This window comes from Temnothorax americanus, unplaced genomic scaffold (assembly GCF_048541705.1).
Source record: "Temnothorax americanus isolate GAGA-0224 unplaced genomic scaffold, ASM4854170v1 Scaffold17, whole genome shotgun sequence".
NCBI classification, from domain to species: domain Eukaryota; kingdom Metazoa; phylum Arthropoda; class Insecta; order Hymenoptera; family Formicidae; genus Temnothorax; species Temnothorax americanus.
In genome coordinates this window covers 3,206,469-3,233,037 of record NW_027509307.1, presented here as the reverse complement: position 1 = coordinate 3,233,037, position 26,569 = coordinate 3,206,469, and the positions used below count along the sequence as shown (strand labels likewise).

At 35.0% G+C, this 26,569-nt stretch overlaps 2 protein-coding genes across 10 annotated transcripts in view; one reads left to right on the top strand and one right to left on the bottom strand.

Annotated features, from left to right (window-relative positions):
• The window catches only part of Prom (prominin), a 102,825-nt gene that overhangs the window by 38,218 nt on the left and 38,038 nt on the right, over window positions 1–26,569 (bottom strand). The gene's annotated exons all lie outside the window — the stretch shown is intronic.
• Window positions 1–26,569, top strand: part of LOC143895915 (trace amine-associated receptor 9) — a 67,443-nt gene that overhangs the window by 4,124 nt on the left and 36,750 nt on the right. For 3 of the 5 annotated variants that reach the window (XR_013256494.1, XM_077403403.1, XM_077403405.1), the window contains exons 3-5: window positions 19,146–19,429; window positions 19,942–20,256; window positions 22,254–22,379. Coding sequence is in view for 4 of the 5 variants with exons in the window: in XM_077403403.1 (XP_077259529.1) it covers window positions 20,035–20,256; window positions 22,254–22,379 (348 nt within the window). In the remaining variant the exon portion in view is untranslated. Of the gene's footprint in view, window positions 1–19,145; window positions 19,430–19,930; window positions 20,257–20,705; window positions 21,326–22,253; window positions 22,380–26,569 lie in introns of those variants that run through there. The other 2 variants (XM_077403406.1, XM_077403407.1) reach the window with 2 other exon arrangements.

Here is a 26,569-nt window from a genome sequence, read left to right as displayed (position 1 = left end):
TGCTTTTAAATCACCTATATTAGATGTAAAATTTAAAAAAATATATAATGAAATTTCTTTATTCAACTTGAAAAATTATTTTTACTTATTTTAATACTCAAATGAACATCAAAACCTTTTTTATGTTTTTTAATTTTATTAAAAATATATTATACGTTTTTCATACGTATACATACATTTCTTGATTCTTGTTTAAATTATTTATTAAATTATTTATTAATCTTGATCTTACAAGTTTAATTTTCTACAAAAATAAAACTCTAAGTTGTTTCATGGATACAAATTACAGACGATTATACATGTTCCTCGGTAAGTCTGCTACTGACAAGACGACTGACATTGGAATTAAACTTCAGTTTGACGCAGTTTGCAATATCTTGTTGGTTCTGTAACCATGTTGTAATTCGAATATATCGACATTTAGATCTCATTTCGGATTCCATTTAAAATCTACAATCATGAATAATTGCTTTGCAGTATCAATTATTATATAAAATCACGTTCCTTCACGCAATATATTTTATGCCACTTTGCTAAATATAGAACTGCAAAAAAAAACATCGTGAAATTTCGCTTTGCGAATGTTTAATAACTGTGTGTGTGTGTATGTGTGTGTGTGTGTGTGTGTGTGTGTGTGTGTGTGTGTGTGTGTGTGTGTGTGTGTGTGTGTGTGTGATTGTGAGTTTAATAACTTTAGATCATATTTAGATCGTTATATCGGGTTTTCATATTTATTTAAACAGTAACCTGGCAGTGTTGCATGAGAAAGAGCAAATTGCGCAAGACTATCGCGTACTTTGATTTTACGTACGCCGAAGGAGGAACTATAAAGCAGAAAATTATACGGTCTGTGAACATTCATGCGATATAACTAAATAATGCATACGTATGTGTTGAAATTCGCGCTTTGCGATTGATTGTGTACAAAATGATATAGAAATGATGTGTAATTTTGTATTTTGAGAAGTAAGTATTAGAATCCTAACTGCTGGAATGGTTTTTCGACATATTTATTTGTTGAGATCATAACCGTCGCTGAAAATGAATGTTGATATGAGTTGAATTAATAAATTAGAACTTATTAACGAATAATTATAAATAATGGCATTCATTTAACTGTATATAAATAGAAACAAATTACAATATAAAGAATAATTAAATAAATATACCGCAAATATGCATTCGCGAATATCAATCATAATTACTTTATTTATAACATCAGCTTAAATAAACGATGTGCATTTCAATGAATTACCAATAAATCGTAATTTTGAGTCTGCTGCGGACATAAAGTTTTTTTTTTTAAGTCAAAAACGATGATCACAAGCGCGGAATTGTAACAAAACTCCCACTTTACGTGCTATTTCACTCCACCACTATTTCGTTTATTTGCAATTGAAACCTTGCTCAACTTTTCGGCTAGTGGATTCGAATATAAAATCGTTGTTACAACGCTACAGTTTTATTTCCAATTTCCGTGTGTATACAAATAGGATATCCGGTGTAAATCCACTTCTGCGCGATAAGTTTGCATAGTTTTTCAAGAGAATATTCGTATTCATTCCGTATTTTATTGCATCCAATATATAACATTTTTCTCATGAAACGAAAAAATTATACTGCGTACACGGAATATCTTGTTACACACAATTTTAGTATAATAACACACAACGGTAATTCATTTTCTATAGGCAAGTATTTAGTAACTTCATTGTTTGTTTCGTCATTAACGATGATAGAAAAGCGCTCTCACAAAAGTTAAAACTAAATTTAGCAGGAAGATTGTACTTTATCAGGTCGAGGATTAAAACTCCCCTTTTCCATTGGCTCCTTCGTGCCCGACTAATGATTTCTTCTTCGTTCTCTTTACGTTTTAATATGCATAGCCGTTATCGCCATGAACAATTTTGTACTTTAAGCTCCCGCGTTAGGTACGATAAGTAAGAGAGAGAGAGAGAGAGAGAGAGTTTTAAGTAAAATAAAATCTTTTATTAGAATACAATTTTATGACAATCATGACAATTGATAGTTTATATATAAAAAATTATTTAATACTATTTTTAAAGATAATGTATAAATAATATATATTTATATTAAATCACTTACTTTTTCTTTTGTCTTAACATAGAATCTCAAAGTATAAAATTTTTCATGGCTATAATGGCTATTTAATATCCATTTTACTTTTACTTTTGATTTTTTGCAAGCAATTATAAAAATTTCAGAGTATTGTAAGCACATTTCTAGTATTAGTTTTAAAATCATAGAAACAATAGAAATTAATAGAAAATAAAGAAATATTAATTACATTTTGTAACTAAAATCTCGCTTTCTCCTGCTCTCTCACAATGTACATTTATTCGCGCTTTTCATTATTGATTAAATTTGTTGTAACTATTAAGCATGCTCCCAATCTGATATAAATCATAGTTAATTTTCTATTCATACAACGTACGTTATTTATTCTATATTCTATGTATAATGTGCGTGCGTGCGTGCGTGCGTGCGTGCGTGCGTGCGTGCGTGCGTGCGTGCGTGTGTGCGTGCGTGCGTGCGTGTGTGTGTGCGTGCGTGCGTGCGTGCGTGCGTGCGTGCGTGCGTGCGTGCGTGTGTGTGTGTGTGTGTGTGTGTGTGTGTGTGTGAGATCAATCGCACGTTATGTATTATTGATTATTAATACGATACACCACTGAAAAATTGCTACAAATATTGCGCATCTCGTGAAATTGCGATAGACGCGCAGTTTTTTTTTGTTACATCGGAAAATCATTACGTTCAATGATAGATGTCAGCAATCCGCTTATCGTAAAACTGATTTGCTTTATATGGATGGAATACTAAATACTGTCGACCAGAGTGGAGAGTTATAAATAGTGAATTATAAATATCATTATATGTACCTTTATATAATTATATTGTTCGGGAGCATAACATTTTTACTATAAATCTTCCATTTTCATATCTACGTTTTCACGCTGTCGACCTTTTTATTATATCCTCATGTGAATAATCGATAAACAAAGGTATATATAAAAAGAACAGACAAAAGCTCCTAATGCTATGTGGTTCATGGTTCCCATAGCGTTCCCATAGCGTTAGGAGGTAAAAAGCTTGATCTTATCGTCACCGTATTAAATTTTCACGATCGGATGTTAGACGGCGTATCTAACAGAAAATTCAAAGGATATTCCAAAGTTCGCCAGTTTTACGAGCTTTTCCTCTGTCACTGCGCTATAAAACATTAGAAATATCGTGCCAATGGGAAAAGAATCTCTTCGGCTTTTCCTGACAAAAACTACTAAATTTGACATATTGTGTTCCTATTATAGCTTTATATCAATATTTTAAAGATGCTGTTACCGTACACATTTACAGGATGCGTTTTTCAATATATGAAACCACGATTGGATCTGAAGGATGATTTCAAGCATTTAGTTATCGCGTGAAATGCCGCTTTGCAAGTGTCGCGTTAATCAAGTTGACGTTCGCTTTTACAATTGAAATCGCACATAGCTGACGCGTACGTTGGACTGTCTTTGACAGATGCGTCATTCAAAATTCACGCTTAGAGGAAGTCGCGCACGTTTGAATCTCACCGGATCAACAGTTACAGGTTTATTGCTATTTAGTCTGCATTGATTCAGAAGAATTAAGACACTATCTTGCACATGCGTGTACAATGAAAAATAATAAGATGTCAACGCGCGCGTTCACGTATTATATTTAACGCGATTCGATATTGCTTTTAAATATAATATTCATTAGCAATGCACAAAATTAATTAAATATTTGCTTCTTATCCCTGTTCTAAGTTGATTATTAGATTATAGAATAGTTTTGATTAAATTAAAAAATTTTAATTTAATTACAAATTAAGAATGAGGAAAATACACTACTGCAATGAAAATAGAACAGCTCTGAATGTCGCAGAAATGTCGACATTTGTAAAAAATTAGAATCAAGATTGATTCAGAAAATCATTGGTTGCAAAGTTTGGTAATCACTGAGTTGGAAATGGCGAATGGAATGAATGAGAAAACCGCTTCGCTTCGAGCGCAATCGTAAGCGCGGCTCACAAGAGACATGTGCTCATTGCTTCCTCATCCTTTCGCTCGCGGACTTTTTTAGTGAACCTCTACGAAAGTTTTAACGTGCTCGACAACCTCGTTTCCGGTTGGAAAAAAAACTTTCGTACGCATTAATTTCTGCCAGGCTTATTTATGTTCTCGGTTCTTCCTGCGTTACAGCGGCATAACGAAAGTCGCGATAGAAAGAAATGGCGAATGGCGCGAGTGAGGAGAAAAACAGTGGAGTTCTCTTCCACCGCGAACTCTCCTTGTCCTCTGAACTCTCGAGAGAAATCAGAAAGAGGGAATAAAAAAAAGGGGAATAACATCATCGCGACAAATTATAGGACACAAGCAATAATCACAAAGTAATATTCGTTTTTCATTAAAACTTTGTTCCTTTGTTCCATCAAGACAAAAATGAAAATAATACTTACGACAGCCTTTAATAATATCTAATTAATAAGTCCGCTAAATGAGCCGCGTAATTTCGTCGTTGATCGTTACGGCAAAATTAATGAGATAGTAATTTTATTTTTAATTTTAAAAAATCAAATTAAATAAGAATTTATAATTTGTGTTACAGAATTTCTCCCTGAAATATATTGCATGTTCTTATTTGTTACTAATAATAATGAAAGTTTGCAGCATTACAAATGTAAGACGAACAATTGTATTAAGCTATATAATCTAGAAATGACCAAACGTTGCGTTTGTCGCTTGTACAGAGACTTTGAAGACAATTACGCTCGCCGCTCAAAATGCAATTTCAACACGCGCATACGCTCAAACACGCACGAAAGAGCAAATACTTATATTTGAAATTGCGTTTGCGTTTATTTAGGAATGGAAATAACGTCGTAGTCGCTGCAACGTACCGCGATATGTGATGCATAGTGCAATAGTTTACATAAATTTAAATCATATTTTCGGGCGGTATTCTGAATGAGATTTAAAGGGTTCTATAATTCTTACGTTCTTATTTGCGTTCTAAATAAAATGCTAAAATATTGTCACTTTTAATCAATGCTATATGTTTTTACCGTCGCGCGACGTCAAGCGATATATGCGGGAGCATATTCGCAATAAATATTTTGTAGGAGAGATCTGAACGTTCCATTTGCCAATGCGTTTAACAAATACCACGGGCGAATAGTATAAACATAAAGAAAAACAACAATATGCATCATTAGTTTGTTACGCTAATTGACTGATTTCATAAAAAATGTACTATGGCTTAATGTAAACAAATGCGTTTCGTAATTAATTTCTTCGTCCCTACGAATTTATACAGCGCACGAATGTAATTACTCTATAACACATATATTATCACATTATGAATTAATCACGTAATACGTAACTATAGATAGAATAATCGTAACAACGATATTCACATTGCAATTGTAGGTAAATTGGATATTGTATATTGAATGTTATACGTTACTCTCTTGATACGAAAAAATGGCAGCGTTGTATATTTCCTCTCTTTCTACTATTGGGTCATTATTTTACATATTTTTTTTCAAATCTATATTTATAATTAAAAATGAGTTAAGTAAACTCAAATAAAATATAGTGAAAAGTAATGACATTACAGAAATTCCGAGTAGAGAGTTACGCCTGTTTATCCAAAACTTGATGTCCCGTAACACGTTATAGCGATGATGTCATAGCTCACGATTCATTCCACTGACGTCTGTTCCGTTCAAACAGCTGAAGTTACTTGCACGAACGTATACGACAATGCGTGAACACGAGCGTGGAGAACGGTCCCATTATTTATCGGCGGAACTTCCCCGCGAATACGACACCTTTGGGAAAGTCCGATCGAATCGCGTGTTCCTCCTCTTCCTTTGAGTTTCTATTTTCCTGCCAGGATGAAAGATGTCCGCCACGACGTAAATTTTACACGCCAACGATGCGACAGCTTAGATATATATTCTGGTAATCTCACTGAATTGTGATATATCGCAAGTTATACGGTTTGCTTGCGCATAAAAATATCACGCGCAGTACGAAGATATATTATTAAAAAAAAAGTAGTTTAGAAAAAGGTATCTATCGTCACACACATAATGCTTGTTATATCTAAACCTGAGTCTTATTATGCGACTTTAATGATTTTCTGTCATTAAGTATTCTACCATAAACATCGAATATTCTCATTTTTTACAACTTACGTCATATAAAAAGATATTATTAAGTTTCACGAAAGTCATTGTGCATTAGCAATAACCATAGAAAGATATGGGAAAAGGTCGAATAAAAGTTTTACGCTTTTTACGAGCGACGCATCGCTTATAGTTTCGCACCCGCGCAAACTGTCGAATTCATTCTTTTACACCCTTTACGACATTGCAGACATCCTCTCGCCACCCTCAAACTTTACTCGTTTCCATAGCCGCGAGCCGGCGCGTCAATCTCTTCACGGTGTGTATCTCCCTTCCGATCGTAACTGCGCGGTTATGTATAGTCACCAAATTGTTGAAACAACAGCTATCGGATACATGAAAGAGACGATTTCTGATAGGAACTGGTTATCAGGGGATTCGTACCCCGATACTAGGATAATAAAATGGAACATTGATTTTATTCGCAGGTGTTTATAAAAGGTATATTATAATCTTACGATCCATTTTCTGTCTGAAACTCAGCAAAATATCATTACGTCAATTCAGTTAGTGCTTTCAGACGCGGAGCAGGTTTATTCGAAAGTTATGTGTATAAGAAGAGCTATAACAATATATTATAGGATAGTACCTTCTTATTCTTCAAGTAACTTACAGTTTTTCAAGAAATATCCGAACTATATACGAAGAATATAAAAAAGGAAATAAGGCAGCTATAGACCGCAAGCAAACTTATACGAAGTTATATAAAATCATTGTGAAGATATAAAAAGTTCGATAGCGACATACAACGATAATCAATAAGTTTCAAAAGTTATCGGTTCGTAAATAACGTATTGTTATCTATTTTTTTATAGATATTAGTTTATTAATATTTTATTTATTGTTGAATGGGAGATAAGATTTTGCTCATTCTCTTATTTACAGCATATAAAGATGTATAGACATCTTTTTATCCGTTTTATAATAGAAATAAAACAAATTTCGTAATATTAACGCAATCTTCTTTCCATGCACAGCGACGCGTAAGAAGAAGCCGCGGTTACCCCTGCAGTTGAACTTGCATGTCTGACTAAAGCCAAGCTTTACTACTTCCGCCGTCGGTGTAGCATAAAAGCAACATAAAAACTGTTCCCTTATTTTTCCCTTTCGTTTATCTATTTACCTGTGCAACTCTGTTAACTCAACGTCATAATATAAGCTTGTCGGTTAAAAAAAAAAAAGACAGATAAATAGATAATAAAGAAAACGATACGAAATTGCGTTGAAGATGTCGAGACGAAAGAATTTTACTGCATATTTAAAATAAATAGAGAAACGTATGAACAGTCTTTACTCAACTTAACTTAACGTTTAAACACCTATTTCAACTTTTTATTTAATATTTAAAAAATAATAAAATAAAATAAAATAATAAATGTTAATTGCTGTTTGTTTAATTGAGGCAATAATTTGATTTCGTGCATGTATATATTCAACGCTCGCTGATCAGTTTCAGTCTTCCAATTACAAAGATCAGTTTGCGCAATCCACTTTAATCATTATAAATTCTCGCTGCCATTTATTTGCTCTCGCTGCACGTCGGAATTCTCATCATTGATATTGACACGCATTTCTCGATCATTTACTCCATATTTTGCTGGCGCTTTTCGACATATCGAAATCGATTATGTACATATATATATATATATATATATATATATATATGTATGTATGTATTCGATATGCATAATTGGCACTCCCTATAGGCATCTCCTGCTAAATTGATGCGATATTTGACACGTGTAATCCCTAGCTCTCTCATCTACTCCATTTACAACATTGATCGAAGACTACATTCGTAAGATGAGAAGTACAACGGTAAAATAATTATTTACCGATATTCGAGATGTGTTTCTATAACATGTTATAACATATTATAATATCCACGTACGTAAAATTACTTTTATAATTTCATCCGTAAATTATGTGCTTCTAAATTATCCACATAATTTAACGCAACGTTCAACGCAACTTTGCTTAATTTATTAAACATGCATTTCGATATCATATCGACCTCACTATTCATCCTTGATTTATGTTCGATTCTAGAAACCCAGATACGTTTTACAGAGATAAATACGCGAGAATATATATAGCGCACTGATGTGCGAGTTACGTGTTCGTCCAACATAATCTGCAAAAACTAACCCGATTGTAAGCTGTGAGTTTAGTATACGTCATATAAATAATATATTCATAACTTCCGTGTCGCAACATAAACGAAAGAGAGAACAGCAAAATCTACGTACCGACTAAAAAGACATTCAGCCGGTGGCACCATCATTTATCGTTAACACTTCGTTAACGCGTGGTCCAATCCGTTTACGCGCTTTTAAGCCATCAAGCGATGCATTACGGGGTCGGCAAAGCGTACGAGCACTCAAGAAAAGCAGATTGGATGTTCGTAAAATTTATGACGCTGACTCGACGCAAACGGCATAACCGTTTTCCGCCAGGCTATCGCGCGATCCCACGCGTCGCTCTTCAACCTTTTCACGGATACGACGATTCCCGCGGATGTCTCGTCCGCGCCGAAGCATCTGTTTCGCACTCAGGATATCCCAGCATGAATACGCGCGAAACGAGAATTTATCTATTCTATTTTTTTCCCGCGACCCGTTCCAACAATATATGTCCCGCGCGTGTCCCATTCTAACACTTATCGTCCTGAATACTGACTGAACCGCGCCCGGCGCGGCGCCCGTTCGTTAAGAGCTCCGCTTTTCATTTGTAAATCGCGACGTTTTTTCCTCCACAATGCCGTCGGATAACGGTCGTCCCGAGCACTGACGTGTACTTTTCGACGACATTTCCCCCCCGACTTGAATGAAAAGTGTAACGCAAAAATCTGTGCCACGTATAAACGTGACACGTTCGCGTGGGATATGAAACGTGCAGCACGCGAAAGAATAGAATTTTGTGATACGTCCGCACTTTCCAAAGAAATTGCATAGTTAGACTGAAATAGGTTTGCTGAGTTAAGTCTCGCTATCAAAAGGTATATTCATTGTATTCATTGAATTCGCCATATTTCGCCATTATCATTACGCACGTAATGCGATATATTTGCATATTGAAAGAGAATATGAGATTAATTCAAATTGAAATTTTCCTTCAAAAAGAATTTGTTAAATACTTTTGTTTCGTACATCTTATTATGTCTTACAATGTATTACGTTTTAAAGAAGGAATTTCGATCTTATTTCCTTCGACGTTTCCTCGTCGACTGTCCATGAAACGCAAAGAGAAGTATACAAAGGCACGCGCTACAGAAATGGCATGAGAAACGGCGATCTAGACCGTTTCAATTCCACATCCGTTTGACTCTTTATTTTATCGATTGAAACTTTTTTCCCGTTCACGCTGATGGTTCAAAAGATTTTTCGATATGTACCACTTTCGCGCAGACGAATTCTGGGCGTGTTTTATGAAAGAACGCGCTCATTCTCGCTCTCGTCGCAGAACTTTGCTCGTTTATCTATCTGCTCGACTCGTTACTCAGTGCGCTCGTAAATCTCGCGATTACAGATCGTTGACCGTGGCGTGACGCGGTTCTGAAAAAATCCCGCTTGCAGTTGCAAATTTATCGGCAAAATTGCGGAATACTTATAATATTTAATCTGATAACGCGCGCACACATTGTTCCTGCGGTAACACATACTGCAGGTTCATAGACCGTAGAGGTGAAGAGGGCATTTGCAATACGAGCTGCTCTATGTGTTCGCTTTGATGGTATATACGAGACATTTCGCATTTGCTGCAATTTCACGAAAAATTTCTTCAAATTCAAAAAAAAAAAACAATTTTTTTTTTTTTAGAAATTGGTTGTTTCAAAATTAAAAGGAAAAAAAATTAAAAATGTATTTTTTTTTAATTTACAAATTAGGTACGTCATTTATATTAATTTTTATTTGTTTGTTTGCTTCGGACTATGATGAATTCTTTCGGCGGTATCAAAAAACGCTCCTTGCTCAATTTTAATTTAAAAATAAATCAAGAGTAAATGAACACGCGGAGTTTCGGCCGCGCATTCGCAGTTGGCAACTGTCTAAATTTGTATGTGTTATCCGCGAAAGTACGCAACGTCAACCTCGATTCTACCGTGCATACGGTTTCCAGAATGCGGTTTAACCGCACGGCACGGCTGAAATTTTTCGCTCATCTCTGGTCCCTTCCGCCTTCCGGTGTAGCAGGAAACAATTGGAGTACCGCTTCTCCTGTTCCTTTCTCAAACAATAATATAATCATATCGTATAGTCAGCGAAGAAAGATTGCTCCTTTTGAAATTAACAATTTTGTTCGATAATTTTTTTATGTAACTTGTATAATAATAACATTTTTATTTTATATTTAATGTTATACTATAAAAATATTATAATATATCAATTAAAATCGAGTCGAGATTATTTAACGATATTTTAACTAGATATAAATTTTCTGCAAAGTAAATACAAGTAAGTATTTTTATTTAAATAAAATGTGAAATGATATAAAATTTGGCCAGTTTTTTCTCAAAATATGCTTATCAGATCTTTAACAAAGATTTTATTTTTTAGATGACTTTAATTTTATGTGGAAGTAATTTATATTTTTTACGCATTGTATGAAAAATTCATATTCTCACATTTTATGACGTGATTACTTTAGATTTTTATTTAAAGGTTTAAATAATGTAGAATAGAAAATGATTAATAACTTTTCTGAATGCTTTTATTCGAAAAGAAATAGCCTTTATAATTTGACCAATATTAGTCATTAACGTCGATCTGACCGGAATAGCCTATATTGAACAAGATTTATTGGCAACAAGTTTTTAGAAAAATATAACTCTCGTCGTTGCAAGAATTTTAAATTCTGATATGCAGATTATATCCGGCCTATAATCCGTTTATTGTTCGATTAGTTTTTTATATGACACCACCGTACCATGAAATATATTTATAGATCCGATAGAGCACCGCATATTGGAATATTGCTCCACCAGAAAAATCCATTTCGGAGCATGATGCTCTCGATATACAATGGTCAAACGCTCTAACTATATAGAGATTTTTATTTCACCCTCTGGAATGCACGGAGACACAGTAGACATTGAGAAAATCCAATAAAAGAAACGTAGGTATAAGCTATGTGGCCATCAAAGAATCATTTAAAACAAATATAGAAGCAATCACGCGATCTCTCGATGATTTTACGATTTAACATTTACCATGGATTTGGCTTATAGATGTGCTTCGCGATGATTGATGTATTTACTTGTCTGATGAATAGAGTTACTCTTATCATATTTGCATAAAAGGGCCCCGAGAATTTGTGCTAAAATATTTCGGATCATCCGAACAATGGATGCAGCTAGAATTCTCGAAATATGCAACGGTAAACGTAAAAGAGGGAGCTATGCACAATGCGCTGATTAAAATAATGGCGCTGACAAGCACAAAGTTAATTGTAATTCCATTTATGTAGAGTCTCGATTCTTTCGTATTGCGACAGGTACATTTCTATTTACACGTACTTATCGGTACCTACAGTAAATATTTCGTCTACCAGCAGAGTATTTTGTCCCCGTAATAAAAGCGGGAGGATATTCTACCCGGGCGCTATACAATGCTTCTCCTCGGATATATCCAAGATTTCTCAACAATACTCCATATCTACCGCAAATATTTTCCTGTAGCTGTGTAATCCGATTCGCGTCTCCCTTGTATCGTCATCTTAGAACCACAAATACACGCGTTGATCGCCTTTCGCGAATAAATTCTGCGATCCTGATACGTGCTCTATTACGTTCCCATCTGGAATGTGTATTTAAAAATTGATCACGATTGTCCTTGCGCTTATACAACGTAACTCAGCGAGCAAAAACCCTAAAACTTTTGAATCTAGTCATAGCAAAATTTTTGATAATATAAAAAACATATGATCTTTATTATCTTATAATTATTAAATAAATTTTCATTTTTTAAATCTTATAAATTTCAATAAAATTATAAAGTTAGATTTGACACTCCGCGACAAAAATAAGTTTTCTGTTTTCATTCCCGTGAATCGTGACTCGTAATATATTCGTATATAATGTTAGAACTAGACACATATTTAGATAATTACGTAGTACTAGGTACATAAACTTCAAAATTAGGCATTAATGCCGAAATCGTCCACGCAGGATTTCTCGGGTAACTTCAGTTTCCGGGGGACTTTGGTTTTCGATCTACGATCCCAAACTTATGGTCTTTCCGAGATACCTTCCCTTTGAAACATCGCGGTACTATCCGCGAACGTAAACACGTCAACAAGGAAGTCCGAGTATGGCCGCGAGGCGAAACGAATGGAGATAACAAATGGTTATTTCGCGCTGAACTAACGACTCTTCTTTTTGTCGCGCGGCCGCTCCTAACCAGGGATCGACAAAAAAAAAGGAGGGTAGAACGTTTCACGGAGCTGGATTTGGCGACACTTTTATGGATTTCTTCTGCAGTAAGATTTTTTTCAGATTGCTGCTTTTATGAAGAGAGATGTATGGGGCCAAAGCGAGTGCTTTACGGCCGACAGTGACGAATTGACGAAGTGTTGTGCACAACACGTTTCCCTCCTTTGGAAGAAAAATTCTGCTATCAAACGAACATTTCTATACGATCTATTTTTATGGACGATCATGAGAGATATCTTACTCGGCTACGTTAGCAGCACACGGTACTTGTCGATAGTCGATATGTCGGCAAAACGTAAAAGGTGATCAACGCAGATGGATATGACGGAGTTCGCAGGAGGTATGGCGCTCTTATTTTAACGAGTCATGTTTTTTGCTCATCATAGATATAAACGAGTTTTAATTGCGTACGATATGAGTCGCATGCAGCAACGTACAGATATCGTATGTACCGTTTGATGTATCGTGGGATCGATTTTCAGTCGTAAAATGCTACCGTGCAAAAGTACATATTGAGACATAAATAATAGAGGTGCCTCGTATTCAAAACGGATATTGCATAAGAGATATCATTTTTCAACAGAGAATTGGTACATACATAAGATGCTTTGTGAAGCTGCACAAATATTTTGGAAAAATCCAATCCGAGTATAATTACAAAATCGTATAGAAGAGAGAGCGAGAGAGAGAGAGAGAGAGAGAGAGAGAGAGAGAGAGAGAGAAAATAAGATTAAAAGATTTTAACAAATAAAATACAATTGTGTACATCGATAAATTTTTATGTCTGTTAATTTTATAATTTTTTGCGATAAAGTCTTAATTCAGAGATTAGAATTCATTTCAATTAGAGAGATTTAGTTTTCATATAAAAAAATTAAAAAACTTGCGCAAAAATAGATTATAATTTAATCAAATTTTTATCAAGAAAATCGACATCAGATTTATGATAAATAAAAAATATGTTCATTAAAATCTTCCGAAATAATAATCTGACAATGAGTAAAAAAATATCGTCAATAAATATGCTTATTAAATTTCTGAAACAAAACCATTAATATAACTTAATATATGTGCGTTATTAAAGCGGATAACAATATTGTGATTTATATACGTTTTACTGCACGATGTGCATATAATTTAAAGGAGCCAAATTATTTTAATACAATATTCATTGTAATTTAATGAGAAACAGAAGGGTCGTTAAAAATCAATTATTAATCAGCGATTAATTTTCAACACGATTAACTTGTATAATATAACGATAAAGAATGAAAAGTTTTGAATGTGAAAGCTAACGTAAAATCGATCGAACATAGCCATATCGAGCGAACTGTAATATATTCCGATTCAGCGCGATGGCTCCAAGAAGAGCGAAAGGATATATCCCCTAGAAATCCATGAACGACGGCATATCTCAGCTATAGAAAAGCCACTGCGAGAGATAATAAAAAAGACTTATCGTACGATTTCGTCTTCCACCATTAGAGCTAACGATCGTCGTGTGCCGTTACATAGGTACGCCGATTGAACCACGCAAAATGCATTTCGCGAAGTACATATCTTGCACGTAGTCGACCAAGTTCTATGGATATACAATCGTTTACGTATGTGACAGACGCGGCAGAGACGATCGAAACTCGAAACCTCGGAGAATCAGTGGAGGGGAGAAATGGGAAAGTAACAGTCACTATTCGCGAAAAAAATTTTAATTTCACCATCTAAATGCATCCGGCGCCGGTGCGACTAAATTGTCGGCACTCAACGAGTTCCGTTCCGTCGTTACGGGTGGGTGGTATAGTTTCTGACGTAATAAAGCCATTCCCGACTTAATCCCCGTCCTCTAGTTGCAGAGCACCCTGTATCCTACCGCCCCGTCGTGCATGTGTGTGTACTCCGCCTCGCTGCTACTATCGGCCAAGTGACTGCGAGCGAGCGATGCCTCGGCTGGCGAAGTTCTTAGTGCCGTCTTGGTACCGCCGCCGCGCCGCGATACGAATCGGTACCGGCAACGAACTTACTTATACGCGACTTATCAGTGTACGCTCTTATCTGTTCCGTGTCGCTCACTATAACGAACTTGAGCCGTGGGCTTTCCAAGGAAACGGCGAACTACATTCCTTCTGTAATTTCTTCTATTAAATTACGTCTATATTGCGTTATGTCTTGTCACCTCGTCGCAGGTGCAGACTTGCTGCTATTTTTGTCGGAATTATACACAATTGGATGGAATTGTTGCATATTAGCATAGAATAAAATGGGCGAAGAGTAATAGCGAAATTCAATATTTTATCAAAATGACACGACAGAAATGTAATCGAAAATTTTTTCTAACGGGACCGATTAATTTTACATTATTCAAATATAAATTAAGCTCAAAATATAAGAAAGAGTGCAAGAGTAGTAGGAGGATTAAGAAATGTGACGAAAATAAGATATGAAATCGAAAATACACTGTTCGTCTTTTTTTTTTTGTTCAAACATATGCAGACACGATATTGGAAAGTTTGTGAAGTAAGACGCGCGAATAACTTTGCAAGCATATCTCCGTTAGTACATATAAAACGGGAAAAGCTGACATCGTCAGGAAGTTAGAATATTCTACTTTGTCATGGTGCTTGAATATTCCGTAGACTTCATGTAAGACCAACATTGTTTTCGCAAATGATATACAATCCCAAATAAGAAGAACTTGAGAAAGTTTGAACACATATCCTAGCAGAAGAAATGTATAACGCGCAGTTAGAATAAAACTTTTGAATTCATTTTGCAACAGTTTCATCTTATGCTTTCGCAGACAGTTTAGCGCACACTGAAGTTCCTAATTTATTCGCATTTGCTATTAGGATCTGCAGTATTGCGTTTATGAAAAAATCCGGGATTAAAGGCGAATGGAAAAATAATGGTTACATATTGGATGACGACAAGTATGAATGTCAAATATTTTTGTATTACATACCTATACCAGCTACAAATAATCGGCTTAGTGACCTACGTTAATGAAAGATTCCATGATTTAAGCGTTATCTTTGTTTACTCTTTGCATTACTAAAATTTATGATTATCGTGAATATAGTATTATAGGATAAACCCGTTCGATTCGTTAAAATTTGCCGCAATATTACACACAAATTCATCAATTTAGCGAGACCGTTCACAATTACCTACGTAAATTACTGTTATTTAACAACTAAAATTAAAAAAATATACGAACGTTTACGTTAGTAACACATCGGAAAAATTAAGATACTGTGAAACGTTCTCTCCTTCTTCTATATTCTATATTAGTCAAATATTTGACTAATGATATTTGTTGCCATTTGGAGGATGATTTCGACTTTATCTCGCATGTTATTTTAATGAAGCAACGATGCAATGTTTGCTCGTGTAATTGCAGGAAACGAAGCTGCTTGCCTTTATTCGCCGATAGGGAGCACGTGTGCGTAAAGTATATGACGTATCGATCGTGCGAAACTTGCTCATATAGAATGCAAAAGCATGTGTGTTGTATCAGTCTATACATGCGAATATGTACATACATACATATTGTGTGAGACCGTTTCCATTCCATTCGCCTTTCTATTCAAGCGTGAAAACGAGAAAGCTGGCAAGTCAACATTATTTATCGATTGTACATCAAGTAAATTAAATCGAAGGCACGAGTGCAACAACCAGACGAGCTCAGTTTTCTCGATAAACAAGTTAGTTGCCATTTGTTCTGAATGAATGGTGTGTCCACTGAATGCAAAAAGTTTACGCGCGAACAATAATTTAACAGTTGCAGTGAAAAAGGCAGAAGTGGACAACCATATGGCGATATTCAACGTGACCATTCGTAAAAACAATGACTGATTTTTCTAACAATCAAAATGCATTATCGAAATCAATTATTATTATGTTATTTATCACTTTTGATAAAATAGAATTAAATATTATATAGAACAATATTCTATAGGATCTTTTTTATAAATGGATACATTGCGGTGTGATTTATTCGCATCGAATAAGCTATTATATTATACGGAAAAGATTGTTAGCGATATAAAGCCAAACATGTCAGCCGCATCTTTGCTTTAATATATGCAAAACGAATAGCATCAGGAGTGAAGCCTAAAGCATCAGAAGTGCGAATAATAGACACGAATACGTAAGTGAATAGAACGGGCTCTAACGGTGGGACGATGTTTGTCGAATCATTACTGAAAAGAACGAGGAAAATCCTCGTGAAGGTATGAAAGAAAGGAATTTCCGGGCAAGCATTGAACCGGGAATAGGTTCCCCCCCGCCCCCGGGCTCACTTTTTAATTATACCAAAATCTAATCGATAAAGGTGATCTTGCACTCGTTAGCTACCTTCTCGTTTTTCAAGCCTTGTTTATTGATTGTGCGCACGATTCGCCGCATTAATGGGTGATTTGATTTTACAATCGAACGGGTTATGTAATTTTTCGATAATCAATACGCCGTTAATTGTCGATGTGATTTATAATAAAGCTCGTAAATAGATAATGAACGCCAAAATGCATCGCGCCCCATTCAGGATGCAGTAAATAATACCCTGCTCGAACTGTTGGTGAATTCAACTATACTTTTCGAACTTTTTGTTTTAAAAAGCATCTTCGCCAGCTATATATATCTAACCGCTTGGAAAATAAATGTATTCATGTATTATACAAACATGTTACAATAATCCCTGCAATATTTTTGTGATATATCACACAATGTATACATGTAATGTTGCTACTGTAAGGTACGCAACTATTAATATATAAATAATGTTTATAAATTATGATTATGAGACAATTGCATTTTCAAATAAAAAAGAACTATTGTTATTTCTGCAAATAATATTATAACTTACAGTTTCCTATTTCTTCAATTTTTCTATTCCCATTCTTCCAAATTTGGATTCTTTACTTTACTGAAATAAAAATGTGCGCGGTTTAATAAATTGCGTAATTGTAACGTTTTGTGAATAAATTATATAATCTTTCACAAATTAAAAAAATATGTGCTTTAAAATTATACGTAGCGGAGAGGCGATTAATTTTACAGAATATTGCATTTTTTAAATCTTTTTGTTCCTTGTACATAAATAAATGCGTAATTATAATGTTGCTCCCCGTGTTTTAAAAATTGTTGCCACTAACTATACGTTAATAATACGGTATACACACACAATGTTGTAAAACTGAAATGTTGCGATAAACTTTTATATAAATGTGTATATGTAATTATAATAATGATAATGAATAGGCAAATAATCAATTTATTTAATCACAACTATTAGGCATATGGAATAAAGTCTGCCTAAGCTTTTAGCTCATCTCGGTAAGCGGCTTAAGCACATTAGTTTTCAATATTTGCTCGCGCATTCGCACGTGGGGCCAATACATTAATTATCACGTAAAAATCAGACGGGCGATGTTAACTAGTACTGGCTTCTTGATACTAAACGAAATTTGCAGTGAAAAGAAACGCCCGATATATCTGCACATATCCAATTAATTTTTCCATTTCCACTATTTCGACGCGCACGGGATGCAAATAGACATTCTTCTGAATTTTAATTAACGCGCGAGTCGGGGTACGACATATATATCAAAAATAGAAAGTAGCCTTCCTCGTCCAGCACCTAAAAGATTTACAATTAATAATTCACAATTCGAAGACCGAGCTTATTACGGAACAGCAGATCCGTATGAATTCGCGGGGATCTATTCGGCTCCGGCGTAACGCATCATCGATTCACCGTCAACGCGAACGGAATTGACGCATGCGATCGATCAATGTCGAGTTCGCGGATCAACAACTTCGTTCGTTTACGTGCATGGTACAAATAAAATTCCCGAAAACGTAACGGGATGCGCCCGTACGCTTGATTGTTGGAAATATTGCGGGCAAGAGCAAATAAAACGTCGCAAACTCGAAACGTACGAGTTTCAAATGCAGTCTGTGATTTCGTAGAGAGCTCTCGCGTAACAGTGTAAAATGGGAATGCCGATGAGTACTCGGCAGCAAAGCAAACAAAAATTATTTAGACCAACAAGAAATTAATTACAGTTTATCGTATAGATGTAAAATAAAACATAATCTATTCTTATATTTTACATAATGTCTTAGTATTTATATAGTATTCATATTTTAAGTTAGTATATGTGTTACTATTATGTCTCTTCATCTTAAAGTCTTCGAACTCGTTGCCTTGACCTGCAAAAATATTCTTTTCAGTATCCGCCACTTCCACTAGTTACTTTCATTCACAAAATTTATTTTTAAAAATATTCTAGTAAATCTCTAGTTAATATATGCAAATATAAAATAATTATTACCAAGTTTTGTCTTATCTTATCATAAATATTATTTGGCAAACAAGCAGTAAGATAACCATGACTTTTTAATTTGCGCGTGTGAAAGAATAAGTGCAGAGAAAACTGATTTTATGTTATTCTTATCCGCTGTATTTTTCTCTTTTCTCAGAGCTTGTCTTCTCACCCGCGTGCCCGTAGACGCTGTGGATGCAAGCTGAGATGCATCGCGTATCAAGAGCCTATCACACGTCGAAGTTGCACATCGTTTTGCAAATGCGTACAGACAACTCGTGAGTTGCGAGCGGACTTTCGAGTGCGTCGTTAGACGCGCTCAAACGTTCGCAATCGTGCAGATTCTCCACGATTTTGATGATGAAGAAACAGTGCTTAAAGAAACTGGTCGGCCATCATCAAGGCGGATCCTCGAAAATTTGCGATCGACAGGGATGAAAGGTACGTTGCAATAATTTGATTTTATCAATTTCGCCTTGCTTTCCTTTCCTTTCCTTTCCATGTTTAGTTTTTATTGACAGAAAAAACAATATTGCTCTTAATAACAGTTTGCAATTTTTTTTATATAAAAAAAAAACGATATTTCTATGAAACATTGTTGACCCAATCTTATTATAATTATTATTATAATATACTAAAAAGCGTATCTTCTGCAATCGGTAATTTCTTCATAACAATCAAATTACTATATAACGAAATTGGATTGAAAATTTTATATGTAGGTAAATAAACAAATAATATAAAATTGTATTTAAAACAAGATTATTTTCAAAAACACAAAATACGTGAAGAATATAATCTTTAGAAGAATCACTCAATATAACTAAATTGTATTGAAAATTTTATTCATAATTATAAACAAGTATTATAAGATTCCTTTAAACATTTCTCCATATATAAATTGTACAAAATAAAATATAATAAGATTTCATTTAAAAAAAGATTATTTTCAGAAACGTACGAAATACGTGTGCCTCGAGCGGGACACTGGGGTCTCGTCTGGGGTTTCAGCACCGTAATCGCGTGGGGAAGTAAGCGAGCAACCGATGATGATGGAACAGAGGCAGACGATACTGCTGGCACCCTCACTGAGCAACAGCAGTTGTTGGCGAGGCGGCACGTCCGATGCCGCTTGGACAGGTCCAGGCCCTGGAGAGCTGATACGAGCTACCCTTATACTGCTACTCAGCCTTGGTATCCTGTGCGCCAATCTGCTAGTGATATGTGTTATCAATAGCAGACGGTACAGCAAATATATACACGCTCAGGTAAGATAGTACATTTGCTACGTGCAATTTGATTTACGTAACTTTTTAGGTAATCTTTTTTTTTTCGGAAGACACGCCGCGCGACCGCGGCGCAGATGGCGAGCCTTCCTAAATTGCATTTACATGTTCGGTGAGTGATTTATTACTATCGCGGTGACAGCGAAGCGAATCAACAACTTGATAGCTCCGCGATCCGACTTTTTTCACATTCGGTTCCTCGAAATCCGTCGCGCTCGGCATACCGCGCTTGTTTATTTGCGACGTTCGGCGTCGAAGCAATTAGTTTTTTTTTTGCTTGAATCTCGAAAGCCGTGCTCGAGTCTCGGCACGTGCCGCACACGTGTTTCGGCTACTTTTTTCTCGAGCTATACATTGTTTCGAAATCTCCCTACCATTTTCCCCTTCCTCTAATTTTTCTCCTTCCTCCACTTCCAAAATCGGCAAAATCGGCAGTCACCCCTCAGTTCTATCGCGGGGACACGGGCGCGAGGACGTGTGCACTCGCCGCGATCGCGCCTTTTCTGAAACGTGGAAAGTGAATATCGCGTACGCGTGTCGGGACTTTTGAATCGAGCAACGGGCGATCGTTTATACTTTGTTAAATATGAATTTTGAAAGTTAATCCTTTTATTTTTACAGTAAAACAATAGTAATTGCGAAATGTGTACAAATTTTAAACTCCCAGGAAAGTGTGTTGAGAAGAACAGCGCAATGCAGATTTCTCTGAAAATTTCACTTGTTCGAAAGATAAAAATAGAACACTTAATAAGATCAAGGAAAACGTCAAGATATGTATAGTGAGATTAATATTATATTATAGTTTTGTATCTTATGAAAGGATTATGGTAGGTAAAATATCAGTTACGCGAATGTACGAAGGTTTCAGTCGCTGTCATAACTCATAGTCTGTGTGATGGCAGGAATTTTCTCCATTTTCCTCTTCTTCCTATGTAAATCAGTCTGAAATGGTTAGTTACACGGAATACGGGACAGTCATGTTTCTGGATTCTAAATGAGTGCCGCCGAGTTTCCATAGAGACTGATGACGCCCGCAAAAAATTCTACATTAGTGAGTGGATGTTTCATCCTCTATTTACTCGATTAATTAAAGTTTTCTGACATAGTAATACGTAAAACTGACTATGAGAACATTTTTATTAAAGCGCGGCATATAATATACCGTTCTTTAGCATTCATCGATTTTCACCGGATGAATATGTAAATCTTTCTAGAGAGTTAGATATACAGGTTGGTTATTTTCTATAACTATATTATATTGCACACATAAAATATATCCTTATTCTGTGCGATGCTGTGACGCCTAGTTTAAGTGCTGTTCGAGAAATCATTATCCTAACAAATATTTTATTTCGTTTTGTTATTCAGGAAATACAATCTTTTACGCCGTAGATGTATTGTCACTAATGATGTTTAACTTTTCTGTATTGCTCTTTCCGGTTCCGTCTTAGTTTTTCTTCGCCTACTTAGCGACTTCTTCTCCTGCGCTCTCGGATCTAATTTATGTATATGTAAAAGTTACATATAGGCTACTAAATATGTATAGGAAAGTAACTTTGAATTTCCATACGATTATTAGCGAGAGTAGAAAGTAATATTGCGAAGATTGAAAGTTAAAACTACATTAACAACTTTTTAACAATTGGAGACATGTATTTTTTTATTTGGCCTTGAAAATTAAATCTTTTATTATTGTATACGTAAATTTCCATAAGCATTAATTAAAAAAAAAAAAATGCTATTTAAAGTTAAACAAAACAATCAGTTAAATCGACTGATTTAATCTTAACTGATGTTCACGGAAATGACCCACAGTTAACTAAAAGATGTTTTTCGTTAAGTCAATCGATATTTCCCTCGCTACGCCTCATGACAGAGTTTAATGTCGCACACATTGCGCAACAATTCAACCGTTTCGGTAACGACGTTCATTGACACTGACCAAGACAATCAACAGGTTCTCCTCAATTTTCTTCCAGCCCAGATATTTGCTGACGAGCTTAGCGAGCAACGATCTAGCGATTGGCCTTTTAGTGACGCCTTTCGGTTTCTTACCAGCTGTTTACGGATGCTGGCCATATGGCGAAGTTGTCTGTCAAATTCAGGTAACTTTTACAATGTATATCACTATTTTTTTCTATATAGGTTTTGTTTATCTTTAAATATTTTTATTTGTCATGCGAGAGTCGTGTTAATATACCGTTTAGTTGAGAAATAATCAACGTTCGTTATCTTACTTTAATTAATTCTACATGAACATAGAACATATAGTATACTCGTATTTTATATCGTTACTATATTTTTGTATATATTGCATCACAATGAATGTTAGCTTGAATATAACATTGGAGATTACGATATTACTTATAGCGTTGCGCATTAAAGAGCCGTTCAATAACCTCGACAGCTTTTCTTAGCCAGAAATCGAGGAATTTGTAGGAAATGGTGTTCGCGATGCTTGGCAGGAAATTATTATCGTTTGAAACTCGTGGCTGCGCTTCCGGCACACAGCCGGTACTTCTTCCGCTATTTCCTCCACCAGTCGGCGGCTGCGACGTTATCGGAGTTCCTGGCGATAATCTTTACGCATTGCTCCTTTCCCCCCGATCCCTTCCTCGTCCTCTACGCCATCTTCTGAAGTAACGGTCTGATTTGTGACCGTATATTTCTTCATTTCGCACGTGCTAAACTCGGGAATGCGCCATTTCGTCGACAGATCTCGAATTTCATGGTATTTGCTTATCTAGCCGAAACGGGAAATTGCTGTAATACCTTGCGCGAGATTAGTATACACAAGTTATACATATATAAACTAAATATAACTTTCTGTGCAATTTATAATAAATATTTGTCACGCGTCGCAAATTAATGTACGTTAGGAAATTTATTTTTCTTTAACAATGATAAAAATAGGGTATGTTGTGTGATATATCTGTGTTGCTTTGCTCTCTGATTATCTAAATAATAACAACTGTTAATTAACTTCACGATGTATTGGCAACGTAGAACGTATTTGCGTAGTAAAATATCGCGATAATTAATTTTAGTAACTGCAAATAATTTAACGAAATTTAACGAAAGTTTAACAAGAAAGCCATTACAGAGGTCTCCTCGTTAAGCAGAGATATGATGAGTCTATTGTATCCGTTATAATTTTGTTTACATTAATATTTTCTCAAAACCATATTGATGCTGGATATGTTATAATTGAACGTCATGTTCAATTAAACACTCATTATTTATTTCTGTATTTGCTTATTCCTATCGATAAAATAAACAATAGAAAAACAATAGATTTGTTATAATATAGGCTGAGATATTAATTATATCATCGTTTATATACATATAATATAGAAATAGAGAGATGATACGTGCAGTGTCACTTTTATCTGAATATTGTAAGTTATAGCCATACTCATAACAACAAATCATCTTTGCCGCATTTTCCCGATAAAACTTGAACTATAGAGATATGTATATGTCGCGTTATATCGGAATACCTTTCTGATATCTAAGATGTTGATGTCTTCCGATGTTTCGGCTTTGCATCTCTACAGACATGCATAATATTGTGTCAAAACACTGTCCGTTACCATCAAGATTCTTACGCTACGTCACTTTTGTCAAATATCAAGACTATATGCAAATTTAGTGCAAATATATGTAATAAGATATGGTTATCAACTTGAACGAAAAAGGTACCATCTTTATACAAATTGCAATCAAAACGCTGAATAGCGGATATTGATCAAATATTGGGGAAGAAATAAAACAAAAATTATAAATAAAATTAAATTTAATAACTATATAATATTTGCATATTTGTGAAGAACTCAGCAATGACTCTTCAGAATTGGCAGTTAAGAAATTGTATTATACGTGTATATTGCACAATTGCAATAAATGTATAACAATTATTTATCAAAACAAATATAGCAAAATAAGATTTAAGAAGATTAGTATATTTTTAATCATAGTTTGGAATGGTCTATAAGAGTTCACGAAATAAAAAGAGTAAATTCTTTAGAAATAGGTAGAAAAGATTCGTTCATTTACAACATTAATAATTAGTATCATTTTTAAAACACTTCTCGAGATCCTATCACAAAAAGAGCATCGTACAAAGAATGAGATGGGCGATAAGGACGGTAAGTGACTAAAAACAATACAAGATAATGTGGTAGCAAGTATAGAGACTATAAGCAAAGAGAATTAATAAACGTGGAGAGCACTTCCCGTGTAGCTGGAAATAGATTGCAAATTTGGTGGAAACGTGGTACAATTAGTAAGACCAAGCAAGAAGGAGATAAGTGGCAGATAATTAATAAACAGATGCGAAACACAGATAATCTGATAATTAGGAAAACATATTGCATAATTAGGAAATTTAAAGAACAAAATAATGTAATATAAAGTATATACATTCTATATGCAGATTCTTATTATCTTTGTAGATATTTTTTTTTACAAATCAAATGTTTTTTTATATATTATTATTCTCAAATTATTACTGACATTAATACGACACAAAAAAAATAAATATAATTCTCTCAATACGTTTTTTGCAAGTTTTAATTTTTTTTTACATACAGGTAAAATATCACTTTGATAGCGGATATTCCGAAAGATTGTACAATACATATACGATTGTGAAATGTGTAACAGCCGCGTAGAAATTCAGATAAAATTCAATGCTGCGGACGATCCTATAAAACTTTACGAGCACCATCGACTGTCGAAATAGAAAATCAGGGATCTCGACACCTGCAGAAATTTCATAAAACCATAAGGATAATATTCCTATGTACGAATACTTTCATCTTGGAGACATATCGCGCGTATTTCTCATATATTCAGTCTCTTTATCCATACATCGCTCAAATAGATACGCGGGAACGATGGAAGGTTAACATTTCAAACTCAAGTAGAAGTCTCGTTTCGTGCTCTTGTTACATCTTTCGCATATGATACAACATTCCATGTACATTATTATATTTCAAATTCTGTGCACGCCACTTTCTTTCATATTTTATACGTACATTCTTAAAATCTCTCGAGATTTTCTGAAAGTTCTTTCTTCTCCTCTTCTTTTCTCCTAAAAGAAATTTTATATAATCGTAAACACACACACACACACATGAAAAGAGCCGTGCAATTTCATTAATTATTAACAACTCTTGATAGAACGAAAGTAGTAGCACTCGATTCGACACAGGCACAGCAAGCATCCCGTTAGCTCAAAACTTAAAGAGAAACTACGTACAAGTACTACGAATCTATTAACCCCAAGGGCGTAACGATAGCGTTGATAGTGCGCCAGACCGCTGGCAAGTGAAAAAGAGAACGTGCAAACAAATAAAAAAATTTCAAACGTGTAAAACTTTACGTGATCAGTTAATAAAAGTGGCGTGTTTGTAGTTTCGGCTCCGTATTCATTATGGTACAACGACAGTTGTGTATACAATTGAATCGAATTCGCGCGACCAGCTAATAGTTTATGTATTAGAATTTATTGATCCACCGAGATTAATATAGTGTTTAATATTCCACTGTGTTAACGGGCGATCAATTACATTCCGTTCATTTTAAACGTCGTTCGAAACAGCATCCGTATCTATTTGTGACAATAATGAGCGGTAATATCCGAGCTATTAAACAAAACGCTGCCTTTATTTGAATGCGTTTACCACATATCATTGTTTTTGTTATCGATATATTCAACAGATATATAGCGAGGAATACGAAAAGATAGTGCGAGATATTTTATATAAAAATTAAAACGTTTTGAGGGTCGATTTTGCTGTAAAGGGGATAAATAACTGTTTTAAGTTTCTTTGTTAATTCCCACTTTGAAATTTCAATACTGTGATTTTTAAATGCAGGTATGCAGTTTTGACGCTGCACGTGCAAATATCGAGTATCGCCCGTAGAAAAACGTAATTGAGAACGGGTCGATTATACAGCGCGTTGACAATTGCTCCATTGGGAAAGAGCATGAGAATGACACGGAGATCACGCGTTCTAGATATTCCGCCATGGTAAATCGTCTAGCCACTCGATATTCATAGAATCTATTCTTAGTGGCAACAAATCTCTCGGGTTTACGCGATAACCTCGGGCCGCGATGGATTTGTGTATTCAGATATCCGCTAGAAACCAAACTATAAACTTGGATAAACTAGTACGCTGCTTGTTCTTGCTCGGTGATATGCCAAGAATCACTGAAGACAATTACTGTTGTTACCATGTTGTGACGATTCTGCTGCTTGTAATGCATTTAGTACATTACAATACC